General features: G+C 42.3%; 1 protein-coding gene across 18 annotated transcripts in view; it reads left to right on the top strand.

Annotated features, from left to right (window-relative positions):
• The window catches only part of Baz2b (bromodomain adjacent to zinc finger domain 2B), a 288,132-nt gene that overhangs the window by 255,456 nt on the left and 11,627 nt on the right, over positions 1-21,049 (top strand). For all 18 annotated transcript variants that reach the window (XR_004387992.1, XM_032903348.1, XM_032903359.1 and 15 more), the window contains 11 exons: positions 3,011-3,151; positions 4,883-5,137; positions 6,041-6,255; positions 7,815-7,889; positions 9,454-9,697; positions 11,332-11,394; positions 12,353-12,497; positions 17,356-18,005; positions 18,535-18,811; positions 18,979-19,134; positions 19,706-19,866. Coding sequence is in view for 17 of the 18 variants with exons in the window: in XM_032903348.1 (XP_032759239.1) it covers positions 3,011-3,151; positions 4,883-5,137; positions 6,041-6,255; positions 7,815-7,889; positions 9,454-9,697; positions 11,332-11,394; positions 12,353-12,497; positions 17,356-18,005; positions 18,535-18,811; positions 18,979-19,134; positions 19,706-19,866 (2,382 nt within the window). In the remaining variant the exon portion in view is untranslated. The remainder of the gene's footprint in view (positions 1-3,010; positions 3,152-4,882; positions 5,138-6,040; positions 6,256-7,814; positions 7,890-9,453; positions 9,698-11,331; positions 11,395-12,352; positions 12,498-17,355; positions 18,006-18,534; positions 18,812-18,978; positions 19,135-19,705; positions 19,867-21,049) is intronic.

Here is a 21,049-nt window from a genome sequence, read left to right as displayed (position 1 = left end):
TAGAAAATGGCTTGTCAACATTGCTGATTTTTCTCAAAGAACCAACTCTTCATTTCATTGATTCTTTGTATTGTTTTTGTTGTTATTGTTCTAGTTCATTGATTTCATCTCTAACTTTGACTATTTCTTATCATATAATCCTTCTGGGTATTTTTTCTTATTTTTTCTAGAGCTTTCAGGTATATCATTAAGTTACTAATATGAGATCTCTCCATTTTTACCTCGTAGAACTTCATTGTATCCCACCAGTTGGAAATGTGTTTTTATTTTCATTAAATTCTGAAAGGTTTGAAAGGTTTGATTCCTGTCTTGACTCAGCTTTCATTCAGTAGGGACGTGTTCATCTTCTCTGAGTTTCTATACTTGATGCTGTTTCTGTTGTTGATGTAGCATTAACCTATGGTAATCAGATAGGATGCAGGGCCTTGTCTACACAGATAGTGTTTATGGTTTTTTGTGTACAATATACTGGTCTTTCTAAAAGAATCCCAACTTACTATACTGTTGGTTCTCTGGTTTAGAAATCTACTTTCTGTGTTTTTTCTTCATGTAAATAAGTGGTTAATTTTTTTAAAACCTGATTTATATAAATTATTCTGTTTACTATTTTTAAGGGGCCACTAGTATATTATAGGCTTCATAAATATTTTTATAACTCGCTATAAGTAATACACTATAAAACACATTTGTTTTGATTACCCACCCCTTTAAACAAGCTTAGTTTAAGGAACATGAGAAAGTAAGACAAGCTTTTGAAATATTTTAATTAGAAGTCTTGCCGGATGGTAGTGATATACACCTTTAATCTTAGCACCCCACGTGGGAGGCAGAAGCAGGTGGTTCTGTAATAGTTACACCCTAACCACAGAATATGTGTGTCACACACAACTCAATTCATACCAAGGCTTCATGTTTTTATTATAGATAATGGATCTTTGAAGTTTTCTGGCTTCCTGAATATCTCCATTTTAAAAAAAAAATGTAGTGTGGATTTCATAATCTATTCTATATTATAGTCCTATATTTTTAATTCGATACATGTTCCAAGCTACTAGTTACAACTGATACTTGATAAATACAACTGCCATCCGTGCATGTCTCAAGGATATAAATTTTATTCGTCCTTCCAAATTTTCTATATAAATGGTATCCAAAGCAACCATGTACAAGTGAACAGAGATTCGTATGTGTGGTATTCAAAGGTCCCGTGTGACCTGGCTAAAGCCCTCTCATAATATGCAGCAATATTAATCTACAACCTTGACTCAACACTGCTCGCAGCTTTAGATGTGCAGTGTCTCAGCTCTGTGGTTTTCTCGCTCCTCTTTATCTTGTACTTGGCCATGGCCTCCGTCAGAAGCCAGTGATCAGTGGTGCTAGAGCAGGCTGGGGCATGGATGAGGACTAACGTGTACACCTCTCTGTAGGCGAGGCCTGTGACCACAGTAATGGATAACGGAAAAGGACGCTTAGCATCTCTATGTGCTAGGTGGATTAACAGACTTTTGAGAGAGCCAGCATAGAGAAGGAAGGAAATAATGCCATACATAGTGTATAAAATAAATAGTTGGACATGGAACTTAACAGTACGAGATGAGGGCATTGAGAAGTCAGGACTGAGACCTAATGTTATAAGAAAATAAAAAGGCTTTTAATCCAGAAAGATGAATTGGCCTTACGTGTCTTAACCAGCGGTTAGTTTGTAAGGTTTGTAGACTAGTAAGATAGAGTCACCTGACAATTCAGATTCTTAAAATCTTCTGTACGTGTATGTATGCCAGCATGCACTTGGAAAGGGAGGTCAGAGGACAGCCTGGAAGGTTGATCCTCCTCCCTCACAATGTTTCCCGATGGAGGGGTTTTTGGTTTTGTCTTTTGTTTGGAGTTTGTCTGTTTGTTTGTTTGTTTGTTTGTTTGTTTGTTTGTTTCTACTGCATCTTCCAGACTAGCTGGCCAGTGTGCTGTCAGGAGTCTTCCCATCTCTACCTCCCGTCTCCCGGTAGGGGTGCTGAGGTGGCAGCTGCCAGGTCTGCTTTACATCCGTTCTTAGGATGTGGACGCGGATCCTCACGTTACACAGACCTTACTCACTGGCCCAGTGTCCCTAACCTTCCGTTATTATTTCTCCTCGGGATGAGTGAGACTTGTATTTGATTTGTGACATTAAAGTTGTAATGACGATAATATAGAAAGTTTCTTAATTTCTTTCTGACAGCGTTCTTCCCTGCATCAAAGATAGTCGTCTCTATGTTGACATTACCCAGACACTGCGACGCTTGTGGCATTACCTTCAGTGCTGTCTCTGTTGTTTGTGATGACAGCTAGTTTTATTGCGGGTGCTCTGAGTAATCGCCCTTGAAGAGCTGCTTCTGCAGGTTTATACTCAGGTCCTCTTCATGTAAACTCCCTGTCACAGCCTGTAGCCAGCCACAGCGTGCTGATACCCCTTGTCTCAGCGTTTACAGACACCTCATTGCCCGTGGCCCTTAGGTACCATAGATTTTCATACAGAGACAAAAGATCAAATGAGTTTTGAATAACAGAAGTCTTACAGATTTGAACATTTTGTTATATATTAAAGATATATATTGTGATTACCACGTAAGATTAGTTAAACTTACATAGCTGACCATGATGAGGAACTGGCCCAGCAGCTCAGGAGGTGGTGCACTGCTCTTGCAGAGGACCTAAGTTCAGTTTCCAGCACCCACATGAGGCAGCCTGTAAATGCCCGTGAGTCAGCTCAGGGCCTCTGAGTGTATGGCTGAGGAGAGAGCTGCGCACGGAGCCACACACAGGCGTGCACATATGCACAGACTTGTTAAGATACACGAAGCCTGAAAACACACTAAGTTGTGTTTCTGTGTAATTATAAACTTGTTCCTAGGCTTTCTAGGGTGATTTTGTTCATTGAAGTAATAATAATTTGGTCACTGTTGAAATAAATCCATAGAACGTTTTCAAACACTTGTAAGGATTAAATGCTAATGTGCATGATTTTCTCTTTAAGGAAAAAGAACGATTGAAGCAAGAGAAACGTGATGAGAAAAGATTGAATAAGGAACGCAAACTAGAGCAACGGAGATTGGAGTTAGAAATGGCGAAGGAGCTAAAGAAACCCAAGGAAGACATGTGCTTAGCAGACCAAAAGGTGACTCATGCCGTAGCATCCCTTCCACTGACCTCCCATCCCTCCAGTTTTCTCAATGGATTCCTTTTCCAGAAGGACCATGAGTTTCCAAGCCTAGGTCAGCTGTCCCTATGGTGGCCATTGCCTCACTGAACATCTCTCAGTTTTCATAGTTAAGCCATGGAAACCTTCAAGGAAACGTCAGAGAAGCAGATGTGCTCCATGGCTGTCTTACGTGGTGCAGTCATTGAGGCCCAGAAAGGCTTGACGTGTCTTCTCACCTCAGAGATACCTAAGTGAATCCGATTTATCTGGGAATTCTCCACTATGTTAGCTGAAAGTTAGCTGTTAGCCAACCTTTAGCGAAGGTGTTTACTACATGCTTGGTACTGTGCTGAGGACCTACATGGATCCCTTGAGTGACGTGTTTTGATCTAGTTCTCAGTAGAGTTCCAAGGAGCTCCTGTTTGTTTCCATTTATTGATGAAGAACTGAGACAAAAGAAGAAACTTGCCCTTGATCACACAGCTCTCGAGCAGCTGTGTTCTGAAGCCTGCTTGTCTGCTGTAAAAGCCACGCCCCTTATCATCCTGAAATCCAAGACACCGTCTCTCCATGGAATCTCTCTCCCAGAGTCCCACAGGCAAACACAGCTTTGCCACAGTGGCGTGAGAGTAGCTGCTCAAAAAGATGAGAATAACCTTAGAACCATCATGATATGCTCTATTTGAGTAGAAATATAGCTAAAATATGGTACTTGTAGAAGATTATATCAGTATTGCGTACTCTCTCTCTAACTGCCCCACAATAGAGCACTGTGCCCGGTCTCTGCCAGCTGCATGTGTGGTTCTGCCATGTGTGGTTCTGCCATGTGTGGTTCTGCCATGTGTGGTTCTGCCATGTGTGGTTCTGCCGTAGCCTTCTGTAAGAATCATCGCCCTGGTTTGCCCAGTCCCCTTTCGTGGCTTGCTTAATGCAAGTATTTGGTGCCTTGGAGAGATTGCGTGTGTGTGTGTGTGTGTTTGTATTCAGGTTAGCATAACTGCTTTAAGATAGAAGTTAGTGTAAATTTATTGGTTTCATGTGTTTGGATGTTTACATTTTCCTACACAGCATGAGTCCTTCTCTGTAAGTTAACTAACATACTTATTAAGCTTACAGGGAGCAGGCTTTTTAAATTCCAACTGGACACCACTTTCTTGCAACTTCTCTTTTCACTTAAATCATGTGAATTATCAAAAATTTAGTTAGTTAAACCCAGAACAGAAGGGGAAAAGATTCTCTGGCCAACCAGGTTAGCCAATTTAATGAGCGCTGGGTTCAGTGAGAGAGACTGTTTCAAAAAATAAAGTGCTTACATAAAGGTGGGAAATGGCTGGGGATTGCTCAATGAGACGGGGTTTGCAATCAAGCCTGACTTGAATTGGATCCTCCAGGGCCCATAGGATAGGAGAGTCTTCTCCTGTAAGTTGTTCTCTGACCACCACAGGCACATGTTTTCATGTGCATACACTGCATACATACAACACAGACAGACAGACAGCTGCTGTGTGCACATACCTACACCCATATAACACAAACAGGTAGACAGACAGATGATGATAGACAGATGATAGATATTCGTTTAGTAGAGAGCAACTGAGGAAGGCAACATGTGTGCATACACATGAATTCATAATAATATTCTATATACAAATAAAATCCTGTTTCATTTTTAAATCTCCTTTAATTTTACTTGTGTTTTGCTTGCAGCCCTTGCCAGAGTGGCCTCGCATCCCGGGACTTGTGCTCTCTGGAACCACATTTTCAGACTGTCTCATGGTGGTGCAGTTCTTACGAAACTTTGGTAAAGTTTTGGGCTTTGATGTGAATATTGATGTTCCAAACCTCAGTGTTCTTCAAGAGGGATTGCTAAATATAGGGGACAGCATGGGTGAAGTACAAGACTTGCTTGTGAGGCTCCTCTCAGCTGCTGTATGTGATCCAGGTCTAATTACAGGATACAAGGTAAAAAAATCCAAAATATAACCAACTGTTTTAAGTTTGTCCTCTCCGTGCGTTTCTAGTTAACTTTATGGTCGCAGACGACTATGTAGATCCTCTTTATCTCATTGTTTCCCTGTGTTTCTTGGCGTTAATGTAGATTTATAAAGGTTGCAATTAATAAATGTAGCAGAATCTTGTTAGACCTTAGGAATGTGGACCAGGCCATCTCTTAGTTATTCTCTATTGCGCTAGCTATCGGCAAAATCCCAGTCAATTTAAGGAAATGCTCCAGTGGTGTATGTCAAAACCAGAGTGAATAATTTATGAAGGGTTTAAAACGCGCATGCTTTAAGTTTTCCTTTGTCAGTTGCCGTGAACAATAGTGTGGACCCTGACTCGGTCACAGTGCTGACTCTGTAGTAGTCAGTATGCACCCTTGTTCCCAGTTGTCTGTCCTTCCCACATACACATGCAAGGGAGCTTCGCTCTAGATAAGACTGCATAGGCATAAGCTTCCCGATGCAGTGCCTTCCCCGCATGCCGACTTGGTGACATCACCTATAAAACGTGCCTTAGTACGTATGTGTGGGGAGAAAACAGTCACAGTGCTTTTGATCATCCCTACTCTGCCAGTAGTTAGAAAATGTCTTTGGAGACAAAGAATGCTTGATTGACTTGATTATCGTCTATTTCCTGCCTGTGTTCGAGTTCTTCTCTGTACTGAGTTAAATAAGGGTTTATCAAGGGGACAGAACAGGATGGACACTCAAAATATTTATCTATCATTTTGTCTGTTTTTATCTCCACTCCAAATCTGTGATAAATAAAGTCCTATCAGTAACATCTAGAGTATATAAACTAATACTTTAACTTTTGTTCATGAATGACTATGGTAAACGCTGATAAAAATGCCAAATTTCATAGGCAAAAACCGCTCTTGGAGAACATTTGCTGAATGTTGGTGTGAACCGAGACAATGTGTCCGAGGTTTTGCAGATTTTCATGGAAGCCCACTGTGGACAGACTGAGCTGACCGAGAGCCTGAAGACGAAAGCGTTTCAGGCTCACACGCCAGCACAGAAGGCGTCCATCCTGGCCTTCCTTGTAAATGAGCTGGCGTGCAGCAAGAGTGTGGTGAGGTGAGTCAGTCCTCCCTGCGCTGAGTCACGGGGAAACTGCTTATGGAAAAATTTAAAGTTGCAATCCAGGGCCATGAAGAAAATCAGAATCATAAGTCATCATTTAGATGGCCACCAATACAATTTCAGTTTGTTTCTATGTGCTCTATTGAAAACAGCGATCATTCTGTATAATTTGGGATCTGTAGTCTTTATAACGTCATGTTTAAGTCTTTTGCTAATTCTTCGTGTAGTGAAAATTTTGTTTATTGTTCGTTACAGTGCTGGAGTCCATAACCATTATAGCAGTCCAGAACTTCCCTACCTTGGCATTTCTGAGGACCCAGTTTTCCTTAGCAATCTGAAGACTGACCCAGCCACCTATTTTGTTGTGTACTACATTATACATTATATAATGTATAACTTTACATTACTAGCTTGTCAGTGAATTAGTTTACACCTTTTTTCCAAAGTACTTAATCTCATTTAAGATTCCGAGTCCATCTGGTACTTTAGTACTTGTGAAGGAAAGACTTAGAATTTCAAGTTCTGGCATTGCAGGTTCACCGTTCATCCTGTGCTTATTCTTAATTTGTTTAAAATTTTTAATTATGTTACTTTTAGTCTTTCACCTTTTACAAAGGATTTGTGACTGTTCAGTGCCATTCATTTGTACCGTCGATGGGCATGTTAATCTTAGCTATGATATATTGGCATGGTTGTTATTTATTCTTTATATTCTTTGGGAATATTTCCAAGAGTGTAATAATACTTAGGCTTTGACTGAAAGCATTATTTCACTGTGCATGAGCATGATAAGAGTATTAATGCTGAACGGCTCTTCAGAACATTTGTACTCACGTAAACTCAACACACAGACAGCACTCACATCTTCTCTTTCAGAAGAATAAAGGCTCAATCAACTATGCTAGCACCATTACCTAACACCACGTTTTTAGTTTCCATTTGAGCATTTGTAAAGCAATGTTCCCTGTGCATGACTAAGTATATGCACTCACATAAATATCCATGTATGTCCTCATTTCCAAGTTGAATTTGGAAATGATCACTCTTTAAATATATATCAACCACAACAGAATAGCAGGTTTTTTTTTTTTTTAAGATTTGTTTATTTATTATATATAAGTACACTGTAGCTGTCAGAAACCCCAGAAGAGGGCATTGGATCTCATTACAGATGACTGCGAGCCACCATGTGGTTGCTGGGAATTGAACTCAGGACCTCTGGAAGAGCAGTCAGTGCTCCTAACCACTGAGCCATCTCTCCAGCCCCGGAATGCTGTTTTTAATTACAGATCTCTATTTTTGCACTAGAAACCAAAGTAAATTTCCTAATAACAATATTGTAGCCAATAAAGAAATGGTTGCTTCTAAAAGTAAGTGTGTGTGTGTGTGTGTGTGTGTGTGTGTGTGTGTGTGTGTGTGTGTGTGTGTGTAAAGCCATGTAGAAGTAGAATGGTATTGTTCGTATCATTTTACCTACTAAAATACGTGATGTGCACACTAAGTGGGGACCTTGCCTAACTGGATTGCATCTCTCATATGTTTTGTATTGGCAGTGAGATTGACAAGAACATTGAGTACATGTCCAACTTGAGAAGAGACAAGTGGGTGGTGGAAGGTAAACTCCGCAAGTAAGTTAATGTGCTGTCTTCCCGGGAGTGCCAGGCTCCCAGAAGCCTTGTGGGCTGGAAAGATAGAATTTTAACTTTACTCTCTTGACCCGAAAGATACTCCTTAATCTGGAATAGTAAACTAATGATGGAATCTACAGTTACTAAAACTTTGGATTAAGGGTCTATAGCAGACAAAAATAATAATAACAGAATAGATTCACAGAACTCACGCTTCAAACAAACGCTTCCTTTTTTCTCTCTGGAATCGAGTGACCGTGTTTTCCACTATTGTTGTTGCTGCCACATTGCTTTCGTCTTAACTAGTATCTGAGAATATTCGTTTTTTTAATGAGTTTTTATAAAACTACTTCTACAAAAATCTAAGAACGATTATTTAACATTAAAATTTAAATATGCTCCATTCAGGAAGTAAATAAGAATAATATTAACTGTAAAAGGGAATAGTTCTCAAGGCATATGATGTGTACCTGTAATCTCAGCGCTTGGAAAGGTGAGGCAGGAAGATCCAGAGTTTAAGACCACCCTGGGCTACATAGTGGTACCCCTTCAAATTCAAACAGCCAACCAGGCAGAATAGGTTTGGGGCTAGAGAGATGACTCAGAGGTTAGGAGTGCTTATTGCTCTTGCAGAGGACCTGAGTTCAATTCCTAGCACCTACATAGTAGTTTGCAACCATTTGTAAATCCAGTTTCAGGATACCTGATGCCCTCTTCTGACCTGTGGGCACCAGGTACTCGAGTAGTGCACATGCATGCATTCACATAAAACACATAAAACAAACATGAATAAATTTAATTTTAAAAAAAGATTTCAAGATTAGTTCCTTTGCAGTAATTTGAACTGATATTTAGTCAGGCACACAGTATAGAAATAAGGAAGAATTAGGGGCTAGATAGATGGCTCAATAGTTAAGCCCTGCCTACTCTTCCAGAGGTCCCTGGTTCAATTCCCAGCATCAGCTCTGAGTTACAGCTCAGAACTGTAACTCCAGTTCCAGAGGATCTGACACCTTCACACAGACAGACATGCAGGCAAAATACCAATGCAAATGAAATAAAAATATTAATGAATTATTAAAAAAAGAAATTAGGAAGTATCATTTGGACATTGTTGGAGTTATTCATCTCAGCTTTCAGTTTTCTAGGTCTACTATGTTCTAATTACCAAAAGGTATTCTTGTGGAAACATATGTCTTAAATTTTCTTAACTGATTTTTTTTTTATGCCGTTGATATATTGCTTGCCACAGGAGTACAGTTTTTTCTTGTTTCACTCAGATTGTGATCTGGATGTGCGGCTTGTAATCCCAGCACCTAGGAGGCAAAAGCAGGAGATCACAAATTCTTAGGCCAGCTGAGCTTCTAAATTAGACTCAGTTAGGACACTTAGTCCTGGTGGGGCCTGCACCTTCGTGGTCCATGATTACCTAAGAACTGGTGGGTGGGGTTCTCAGTACCTACAGGAAGAAGGGAAACGAAAAGCCTAGCATGGAGCTCATAACAATTATGATCTTAACAGGGGCAAGAGTAGCTTTTTATTCTGTGTCTTTTGATGTTTAAAGGCTTAGGATAATCCATGCTAAGAAAACAGGCAAGAGAGATGCTTCAGGGGGCATTGATCTTGGGGAAGAGCAACATCCCTTGGGCACGCCGACTCCAGGACGCAAGCGGAGAAGGAAGGGAGGAGACAGTGATTATGATGATGATGACGATGATGACAGCGATGACCAAGCCGATGAGGATGAGGAAGATGACGAAGATAAGGATGACAAAAAAGGAAAGAAGACCGATATCTGCGAAGATGAGGTAATCAACTCAGGTTCATGTATGAGTGTCAGTAGGAGCGGTGCAACCCGCCAAAAAGCAACTCAGAATTGAGGGCCGTGGGTCTGTAATTTGAATTCAGTTTGTAACATTCGTTTGCCTCAGTTTCTTCATCTGAAGATGATTTCCTCCTCCTCCTCTCTTTCTTTTCTCCTCTTTCTTTCTCCTCCCCTCCCCCAACCAGGTTTGTCCACGCCATGCTCCCAGCCTGAATGTATGTTATATTTGTCTCTATTGTTTTGTGGTAATGAAGGAACCAGTTAGTGGCGTGACTGGATATGGAAGTAGAGAAACTGGGTGTGCGTCGTGTGTGCAGATATGTTACTCAACAGGTGTCTGACAGAGTCCCCTAGGCTAGTATCACCTGATGACACTGTTGGCGGCTTGCTTTGTGTCAGTCTTTTCTGTGATACTCAAGTCGTGAAGTCACTAAGTGTATATTGTTCTGAATGGATCCCTGCTCTTCGGGACACATGGCTGTCATCATCCCTCGAATTCTCCACAGAGCTGTGTAGATTGATTTTTAGATGTTCTCTCTCACACACACCGACACCACACTGTGCTTGCTCACCGCTCTTGCCGTGTCGGTGCTGTCAGGCCTAGTGAATGGTGCATCTATCCAACATTGGTCCCCGTCAGCTTTCCTAGGAGACGGGCACAGCCCTGCCCCTGCACCATTCGTGAAAAAGCGTGGTTGCTTTGGGTTTTCTTTAATATACAGAATAGATAGATAGGGAAGATGTTTATAGCGTGTACAACATTCCTGTGCAGGTTTTTGGAGGAACAATCTCTCACGGGCTCTCTGCATCCATTAACCGAGACTTTATATATATTGGGGTGGACATGAGCCAGGGAACATAAGAGAGAAGCCTGTGTGGGAACAGCCACACCATGCTGAGAGCTCGTGTGTTCCGGACATTGTTTCCTCATGAAGTGCAAAGTTGGAGGGGTTATGTTTGTCGGGTGCATTATTACTATTTTGTTTCCTTATTCCGATTTTCTATTGATTGTGATTTTTGCTTTAGTGAAAGAGTCAGGTTTTAAGGGTTTGGGGCCTGTTGTCTTCGTCCCAGTTAGAATTCATGTTACTTTTAGTTCAGACATAACAATTGTGTAACTCTGCCCGGCCTTCAGTAAGAAGGGAATGACAGATGGTGGTGAAACTCTGAAGTCCCCTCCCCTCCATTCCGCCCCATCGTTAGCTGCAGTCTCTTCTGATGTACATGCAGGAGTGCTTGTCGCTTTTGAAAAAAAATGCTTTTTATTGCGAGAAGTGTTAGGAAGAGATGACCAGAGGAATATCAAAAATTAATTGATGGACACAGCCCTCACTTTTATCTTTAAGCAAAACTGCTGGGTCTGAGGGCACAGCTCAATGTTAAATACTTGCATAGCACCATAAAGCCCTCCGCACTGCAAACAGAAAAACAGAAAAATATCACCAAAAGAGACCCTCGGAGACCCTGTGCTTGCCTCGTTTGCTACTTTATATACACGCATGTGTGCATGTGTGTGTGTATGTGCGCGTGTGTGTGAGCTTGCTACATTCATGTATTTGATGATTAGAGAGTGAAACTTTCCAGCAGGTAAGTAACCCTGTGTTTTATTATTTTTAGGATGAAGGTGACCAAACAGCCAGTGTTGAGGAGCTCGAAAAGCAGATTGAAAAACTGAGCAAGGTAAGCCCGTCAGACCTGTCTACCTTTGTGTACAGGCGTGTCACGTGGGATTCCGATTCCTGACTGCTTTCTGTAAGTGACTGAACAGAGCTCGAGACACGTCCCGCGTGTGCCTCCCAGGCGCAGTGCTAGTGTCGGAAGGCTCTGAGGACGCCAAGCTTATCCAAATGTGTGAAGCGCTCTAGGTGCTTCAGTTGGTACATTAAGGTTTCAGTGAAGAGATGTGTGATCTCTTGGAACCTATTACTCAAATTTCTCTGTGTTTCAGAGTGATAGTTTGCTTATTTGCCTTTCATTTTACATTTGTGCATTTATGTATTGCTTACATTAGACTTATAAACTGTACATTTATGTATTATTAAAAATTATAATCTGCATTTCATATCATGAATACAATTTTTTTTATGGATACAATTTAAAATGAGTCTTTTTATAAGGAAAATGTGTGGAGAGGTTGTGATGATCCCATCATTTCTTCCTTCTTCCTCCCTCGGAGCCCTCCCTCCTTCGGACTCACGGCAGAACAGTTAGTTCTTAAGTACTGTGAGAAGCCTATATCCTACTGTGCCTGTGTTTAACGCTCAGCTGTGTGTCAGAAATTAGTCATTGCTCATGAAGCATGTGTATAAAGCTAAGCAAATGTGGGCACGATTAACTAATATAGAAGTGTTATTGGGATGCACTGGAACTGGCCTATTTGCTTTGGCTTAGTAGTGTTTGATGGCGTATGCTATCATAGTATCGTTAAGAAGACCCTGGTAAATGAGACTTCCCGTCCCAGCCCTACCTGAACCTAAGGCTTCTTACCCTCTTTTGTTTTGGAATGATCCTTGTATTGGGAACGGAACATGTCTCCCCTTTGCTATGCAGTAGGATGGTGTAGAGAATGTAAAGTACCTTGTGGACGTGTAAGGCACTCAGTGTCTATGATGTAATCATGTGGACGGCTTTTTCACAGCAACAGAGCCAGTACAGGCGGAAGCTCTTTGATGCTTCTCACTCATTACGCTCGATGATGTTTGGCCAGGACCGTTACCGACGCAGATATTGGATTCTTCCTCAGTGTGGAGGGATTTTTGTAGAAGGCATGGAAAGTGGTGAAGGTAGGAACTATTGATCTCCTAAATGGGATATTGTGATTTTTTTTTAAAGCTTGCTGCTTCTTCTGTGTCTGTCTTTCCCTAATATGACTGAGTGTAGTGAATGTTCAGTTCCTGTTCTCCTAAAGCCATTCTCACTGGTCCGGGCTTCCTCCTGCCCGTGGCTTTTCTTTGACTGCCAAGCATATGAGAGGCTTGCACTGCAGGCCGCCATCCTCACACCATTACTCTGAGGAATGTGTTGCAGGATCCCTCTTCCTGTGTGCTCTCTCCTTCAGAGCAAGCGTCGCCCTATCAGAACAGCAGAACATTAAGTTTAAGAGCTTCACGTCAGCTTAAAATCTTGTCCATGTTTGACATTTGTGAGCACCTAACTTCTTCCCTTGTTGGGTTTTGTGTCAGTACTCACTTCTGATATTTCCTCTTTAAACCACCCCTTCAGGAATGGTATGATCCAGCTTAAAAGTCTGTGCTTAGGAAAGCTTGTTGAGCTCCGCTTTCAGAACGCCCTGGCTTATCACTGCTAAATGTCAAAATCCTGACAGGATTTATAGGTCCCAGGGTGTGGCTCTTGACCCATGTGGTACACAGAGGCTAACACGTCTTCTTAAAGAATAGGTGCTTTAAAGGCACGCATTATAAAGCACAATGCACAGCCAGGCAGGCAGCTCATGTCTATAATCCCATCACTTGAGAGGCTGAGAGTTGGAGACTACGTTGGGCTGTTCCATGACGAGACCTTTTCAGGAAGGGAAGGGAAGGACAGAGTTGTTGTTCTGCATTGGGGAGAGAATTGGTCAACCATGGAGAAGACAGTAGAAAGTATGAACAAAGCAGTTGTTTCTATGAACCACTGTTTTTAAATAAAAACTCCTCACCTTTCCAGACAACATCCTTTACCTATACATTTTCTTTCCGACCCAGATGTGACTCGAGGGGTGGCTCTGTGACTCTGGGCTCACAGCCAGCAAGGACTTGGGTGAATAAGCTACTTGTGGTTATTTCACAAATTAGTCCCTAATGTCTGAGCTGCTCAGAAGAATTAATACGATCTATAGAATCAATTCCAATTCGAAGCTAAGTCAAGAGAATTATTTGCGTGCTTTCAAATGTTTATAGAGACCTGGTGACAGATGATACACTTGGTGTCATGCTCTCACTAGAGCTTCAGAGACAGTTAAACAACCCTCCCCCACTCTGAGGGACTGAACCTAGGCACCTTGTGCATGCCCCGGGAGCGCTGTCGCTGCTCTGTAGCTGCGGCTCTAACTCTATCCTTCACAGTCATCACTGGGATATTTATTAAGGTTCATCTTTAGCGGCCCCATGGTAAATAGAGCTGTTGACTTGAAATCCACTGGACACATACAGGGGAGGGTTAAAGAGAGATCAGTGTGAGTAATGGTGAGCTCTAAAGGAGGACGGTATTCCAAGATGAGTCGGGAGAACCAATTGCACATAGGGTGGTCAGACACAGCTCTTGTAGACAAGAACCAGGAGATAGAACACTATTCTGCAAGAGATCAGAAAGCACAACGGCCCTGAAGAAAAGTCCCCACACACTGAGAAGCAGAAAGTGGGGAGAAAGGCCAATGGTATGGAGATTAGAAGGGTTTTCTGTCAGATCTTGTAGAATGCTGAGGCCTTAGTAAGGACTTGGGAGTTTATCCTACATTGCACAGGAGTTTACAGGATTCTGTTTACGCAGTACCACAAACCATAAGTAGTACAGACATACACATATATGTATACACACATGCATACTCACAATGTAAAATGTGAAGCCATTCAAATAAGAAATTAGTATGAAAAATTATGAACGCCAGAAGCTAGATGCTAAATGATGTTTGTAGTTTCTGGAAGGAAGTTGCACATACACAGAATGGGTTAGACATGACAACTACTGAGGAGAAGTAAGGTTGGGGATAGGCAGAATGACTTTACTGTGTGCATTCTTCATGGCTAAACATTTTAACTGGAAAGTCTGTTACTTTTGTGATAGAATAAATCTAATATTGTCTTAAGAGTCCTGGAAAACCTACTGGATCATTTGGCATTCATAGAGAAATGATAAACCATAAAAGGACATTTAGTCCCCTGGTGATCAGATGTGATCCGGGGTAGTTTTTACCTCCTAGGCATTGGCAAAGACAAAACAATATTGACAGCCTAGGATTTTGTTAAGGATGTAGGAAAATAGCCACTCTAATGTGCTTCTGGTAGGAGTGTATTTGGTGAACAGTTGATCCAAACCTTCTAGGGAACAATTTGAACTGTGCTTCAAGAACTGTTAATAGCATGTAGCTTAACTTGCATATTGTAAAGAATTTGCCCAAGAAAATAGATCTGAAAAAAATCCACACATGAAAATACATCCCATAAAACAATGAAAATAGATATCATGTATTGTTTTGGTTTTTTTCTTTTCTTTTATTGGATATTTTCATTATTGACATTTCAAATGTTATCCCCTTTCCCAGTTTCCCCTTTGGAAACCCCCATCCCCTGCCTCCATGTGGGTGCTCCCCCACCAACCCATCTATTCCCTCCTGCCTTCCCACCCTGGCATTCTCCTGCACTGGGGCACCAAGCCTTCACAGGACCAAGGGCCTCTCCTCCCATTAATGCCCAACAAGGCCCATGCTCCACTATATATGCAGCTGGAGCCATGGGTTGATCCATGTGTACTCTTTGGTTGTTGGTTTAGTCCCTGGAAGCTCTGGGGAGTCTCGTTGGTTGATATTGTTGTTCTTCCAATGAGGTTGCAAGCCCCCTCACCTACCTCAGTCCCTTCTTTAACTCCTTCATTGGGGACCCAGTGGTTGGCTGTAAGCATCTGCCTCTGTATTTATCAGGCTCTGGCAGAGCCTCTCAGGAGACAGTACATCAGGCTTCTGTCAGCATGCACTTCTTGGCATCCACAATTGTGTCTGGGTTTGGGGACTGCATATGTGATGAATCCCCAGGTAGGGCAGTCTCTGGATGGCCTTCCCTCAGTCTTTGCTCCACACTTTGTCTCTGTATTTTCTCCTGTATTTTGTTCCCCCTTCTAAGAAGGACTGAAGCATCCACACTTAGGTCTTTCTTCTTCTTGAGCTTCATGTGCTCTATAAATTGTATCTTGGGTGTTCTACGCTTTGGGCTAATATCCAATCATCAGTGAGTGTATACCATGTATGTTTTTTTGTGATTGGGGTCAGGATGATATTTTAGTCCCATCTAGTCCCATCCCTTTGCCTAAGAATTTCATGAAGTCATTGTTTTGAATAGCTGAGTAGTAGTCCATTGTGTAGATGTACCACATTTTCTGTATCCGTTCCTCCATTGAAGGACATCTGGGTTCTTTCCAGCTTCTGGTTATTATAAATAAGGCTGCTATGAAAAGAGTGGAGCATGTGTCTTGGTTGTATGTTGGAGCATCTTTTGGGTATATGCCCAAGGGAGGTATAGCTGGGTCCTCAGGTAGTTCAACGTTCAATTTTCTGAGGAACCTCCAGACTGATTTCTAGAATGGTTGTACCAGTCTGCAATCCCACCAACAACAGAGGAGTGTTCCTCTTTTTCCACATCCTCACCAGCATCTGCTGTCACCTGAGTATTTTATCTTAGCCATTCTCACTGGTGTGAGGTGAAATCTCAGGGTTATTTTGATTTGCATTTCCCTGGATGACTAAGAATGTTGAACATTTCTTTAGGTGCTTTTTGGCCATTCAATAATCCTCAGCTGAGAATGTTTTGTTTAGCTCTGTACCCCATTTTTAATAGGGTGATTTGGGTGCTGGTTCAACTGGAGGTCAGCATGTAGAAGAATGCAGATCGATCCATGCTTATCACCATGTACATACAAAGCTTAAGTCCAAGTGGATCAAGGACCTCCACATCAAACCAGATAAACTCAAACTAATAGAAGAAAAAGTGGAGAAGAGTCTTGAACACATGGGCACTGGGGAAAATTTCCTGAACAAAACACCAACGGCTTATGCTCTAAGATCAAGAATCGACAAATGGGACCTCATAAAACTGCAAAGCTTTTGTAAAGCAAAAGACACTGTCATTAGGACAAAATGGCAACCAACAGATTGGGAAAAGATCTTTACCAATCCTACAACAGATAGAGGGCTAATACCCAAAATATACAAAGAACTCAAGAAAATATCATGTATTGTTAATAGTGGGCAGTTATGCTCTGCTTGGTCTCTTGGCACATCAGCCATGATATCATCCATTTAGAATCACATAAATGGGGTTGGGGATTTAGCTCAGTGGTGAGCGCTTGCCTGGGAAGCGCAAGGCCCTGGGTTCGGTCCCCAGCTCAAAAAAAAAAGAACCAAAAAAAAAAAAAAAAAAAAGAATCACGTAAATGTAAAATTGTACGATATAGTTATATATTTATTAATACTTCCAAATGTTTACATAGTCTCAATTAATTTAAATAGCTAGTGTAGATTGGGTTCCCTTTTTCAGATTACATAGGCTGAGAGGTTCATGGCAAACAGATCACTGTTTCTGCTACCCGTGACTCCCAGGAGCTACCCACTCTGCCTTCCTACACTTGAGTTCCACACATGCAGGGTCATATATGTCTGCTCTTTTATGTGGGTGCTGAGGATTCAGAATTGCCCACATACTTGCACAGCAAACATTTTTGTCCTCTGAGCCATCTCCTTAGCCCCTATATTTTAATTTTTATAATGAATATATACTACGTTTCTAATGAGTGAAAAAATCCCATAGAAAAGAAAACATAGGGGATATAAGGTAATCTAGAGGTTTGCTGACGTATACATATGATTTGGTGACTGACTCCATGGCTGGTTTGTTGTATAATAATTTACTTTAATAGCATCTTTCACTTTTGTAGGCCTAGAAGAAATTGCAAAAGAAAAAGAAAAGCTTAAAAAGGCCGAGAGTCTCCAGATCAAAGAAGAAGTGTTCGAGACTTCTACGGATACTTTAAACTGTTCCACCAGAGACCACTGTGAGCAGGACGACCTGAAAGAGAAAGATAACACGAATCTATTTCTTCAGAAACCGGGCTCGTTCTCCAAGCTAAGCAAGCTTTTGGAGGTAGCTAAAATGCCTCCCGAGTCAGATGTCAGGACTCCCCCAAAGGTGAACGTCAGTACAGACGGGGGCCCACTGTCTCGTCAGAGCAGCGGGAAGCATGCACTGGGGAGCGTCCCCTCAGCAGCGGCACAGAGCCCCGTGGGGAAGGCAGACGCCAGTCTGTTCAGCTCGGGCTCTGGTAGTTGTGGGAAGTTCTACAGTCCTCTCCCCAGTGACCAGCTGTTAAAAACGCTGACTGAAAAGAACCGGCAGTGGTTTAGCCTTTTGCCAAAAACACCTTGTGATGACACGTCCCTGACCCACGCTGACCTGTCCGCCAGTTCGGTGACTCCTCAGTCTCAGCCACCATCTAAGTCACCGTCGCCTGCTCCAGCTCCACTGCTCTCATCCTCGTCCGTTCAGAACCCGGCCGGACTGAACCCGTTTGCTCTGTCACCTCTTCAGGTTAGTAATGCCGAGAAAGCACACGTGACAGCACCTCATGAACCGTTAGCTTACAGAGGTAATGCAGCCTAACAGGCCTGCAGTCGGAAGCCCAGGGTTTCCGTCACCAGGCTTCCTTCCTTGGCACTGCTGATGACTTACAGTGTCTAAGTCGACCTTAACATTTAGTTCATTACAGCTGCAGGATAGCTAACATGTCATTACTCCTGGGGAACAGAAATAACATGAACCTTAGCATTGTTGCTAATGTGCTTAGGTTTTCTCTGGTAAATAGAGTTTTAGAATTTGAAAAATAATTTCTAAACATTCCTCCAGCTCTTTAGATTAATTGGTATTTTGTTTTTTAAATGTTTTTATTATCATGTAACATTTTTAAAATATTTTATTACTATGTGTCAGAGGGTAACTTTCAGCAGTTGGCTCTTTTCATCATGTGGGCCCCAGGGACTGAGCTTGGGCCATCAGACCTAGTGTCAGGTGCCCTTACCCTCAGAGCCCTGAACTGAGTTTGGAACGTTTTGTTTCACAGGTGAAGAGTGGTGTGTCTATGATGGGACTTCAGTTCTGTGGGTGGCCTGCTGGCGTGCTCACTTCCAGTGTCCCATTTACATCACCCTTGCCTGGTCTCGGCTCAGGGTTGGGACTGCCAGAAGGAAATGGTAGCAGCTCATTCTTGAATTCCAGTGTTGCTTCCAGTAAAAGTGAATCTCCAATCCCTCCAGCTGAAAAGGCCTCCACCGCCACGCCAGCCGCTGTTGAAGTAGCAAAACCAGTAGATTTTCCTATTCCGAAGCCTATCCCAGAAGGTGGGTCCAACACGATGGCCTGCACCCCCTTGCTGTGCCTCGGGACAGCTCCTCATCTGTAAATGCATCTCCGATGGATCTGTGTGGCTACAAATCCTGACATTTGCTTTATGTCACTATTTCCTATTCAAAATCATATAAACCATGTAAATACTGTCTTGATGCAGAGATGCAGCTCGGCTGGTGGAGAATCATGGACCCCGAGGACCTGAGGACGTTGCTGAAGGTGCTGCACCTCCGAGGGCTACGGGAAAAGGCCCTGCAGAAGCAAGTGCAGAAGCACCTGGACTACATTACCCACGCCTGTGCCAAGAATAAGGACGGTGCGTGCCCGAGAGCGTCCTGCCGTCCTAATACACTGTGAAAACTCGTTGTTTTTACCCTCAAATGTTTTAATATGTCTTTACTTTTTTTTTTTTCAAATTATTTCTAATTCTTGGTAAGGATGTTTATGTGTAGGCCAGAGGTATTGGATTGCCCTGAGCTCGAATTACGTACGGGTGGCACCTAATTTGTATGCTGAGAATCACAGTCAAGTCATGGATGAACAGTTCATTCTTTTTGGCACTGAGGAATCTCTCCTGTACACACACACGCACGCACGCACGCACGCACGCACGCACACACACACGCACGTACTTAAATGCTGCTTAACAGTGGCTGATTGCTTTTCTCTTATTACTTATCACTTTTAGTGCCTGTCCACATGCTATCTCATGTCTTAGACGAGTCCTTACTCAGCGGTGAACCCCCTGCATGTGCACAAGTACATTTGTGTGTCTAAAAAAGTTGATATACATAGGGTCCCTAGCATTTCACTTATTTAGAGAAAGAAATCATTTTGTGGGTGGATTGGAAAAATAAATTTAATAACTGATTTCTTTTCAAATGTAGTCGCTATTATTGAATTAAATGAGAATGAAGAAAATCAGGTAACACGCGATTTAGTGGAGAACTGGTCGGTAGAAGAGCAGGCGATGGAGCTGGACCTGAGCATTCTCCAGCAAGTGGAGGACCTGGAACGCAGGGTTGCATCCGCAAGCTTGCAAGTGAAGGTAAAGCTGGCGTGGCACAGAGTGTGTGGAGGGTAGTGGAGGGTGATTAATTTAGTATATGTGCAGTAGAAACTCGTTACTGTGCTAGACATTTTACATTATTTCATTTAATTCTCAAAACAGTCCTGAGTGAATTTCTCCCATCTTCAAGGTAAAGAAACAGGCTCGATATAAATAATCCTCCAGTCCTCATTTACGTGGCAAAGAACGTGTGCAAACTACATGCTTTGAGCAGTATAGGCTGGTTTTCTACAGCTCGTGGTCTCCTCAGTGGTAGTCACAGAAATATTTTCTGGTGTGGAGTTCTTTACCTTAAGCGAATTGTTGTTTTCATCATGAGGAATACAGTTTTCCCTGTAAATCTTATCAGAGTCCTACTGTAGTGTTTCATGGGAGACCTAGAATCCCCTCGGTTATAACTGTCACATGTCACAGTTTCACTCTGTACAGTTTAAGGTCAAAGGCATGTCGGACATTAGGACTTGTGTTGTAGCCAAGCAGACACTCCCTGAGCGCACATTCGTGAGCTCTGAGGTCTTTATCTGGTCAGAGCTGAGAGAGGCAGAAGGAAGGCTCGTTCTGTGCTCGTGGTGCTTAGGTTTGAAGAGGGGGCAGTGGAAGGTCCTGCGTGTTGACTAAGCAGAGAAACCTGCAGACTGGGGACTCTGTCACTCCACTTGCTATTTATACTTTATTCAGAAGGAAAATGTAGGCATAGTCCTGTCCTGCCCAGTAATTTAAATTTTGCTTCATAATTAGTTCTCAAGGTCTCCCAATTCTGTCATTTTCCAGAGTTAATATGATCTCCCTTCTCTGCCACAAACATAATTACTGGCAAATGTATCACTTCCTCTTGCTGCTGTGCTGTAGACCTGCACATCTCCTCCCAGTCTGCACACCGTCCACAGCCCCGTTTATGTGGCGTCTTCAACAAAGGAACGCTTCCACACAAGTTAATTTTCTGGAGAAGTGAAAATTATTCCATTTAGTGCCATAATTTTTTTAAAACATGTTTGTTGGATCTGCTAGTTTATGCCTTTCACTGCCTCCTTAAATTGAGAATAATTAGTGTAATTTGCATTGTCTTGGTGACACAATATTACTAGCACGAACACCAATTATCAGGCTGTGGGCCCAGGAAATGTCAGAGGTTTTCCTGTGTGTTAAATATCGTTCCCTTGCT

Source organism: Rattus rattus, chromosome 5 (assembly GCF_011064425.1).
Source record: "Rattus rattus isolate New Zealand chromosome 5, Rrattus_CSIRO_v1, whole genome shotgun sequence".
Lineage (NCBI taxonomy): Eukaryota > Metazoa > Chordata > Mammalia > Rodentia > Muridae > Rattus > Rattus rattus.
This window is presented reverse-complemented; position numbering and strand designations above follow the sequence as displayed.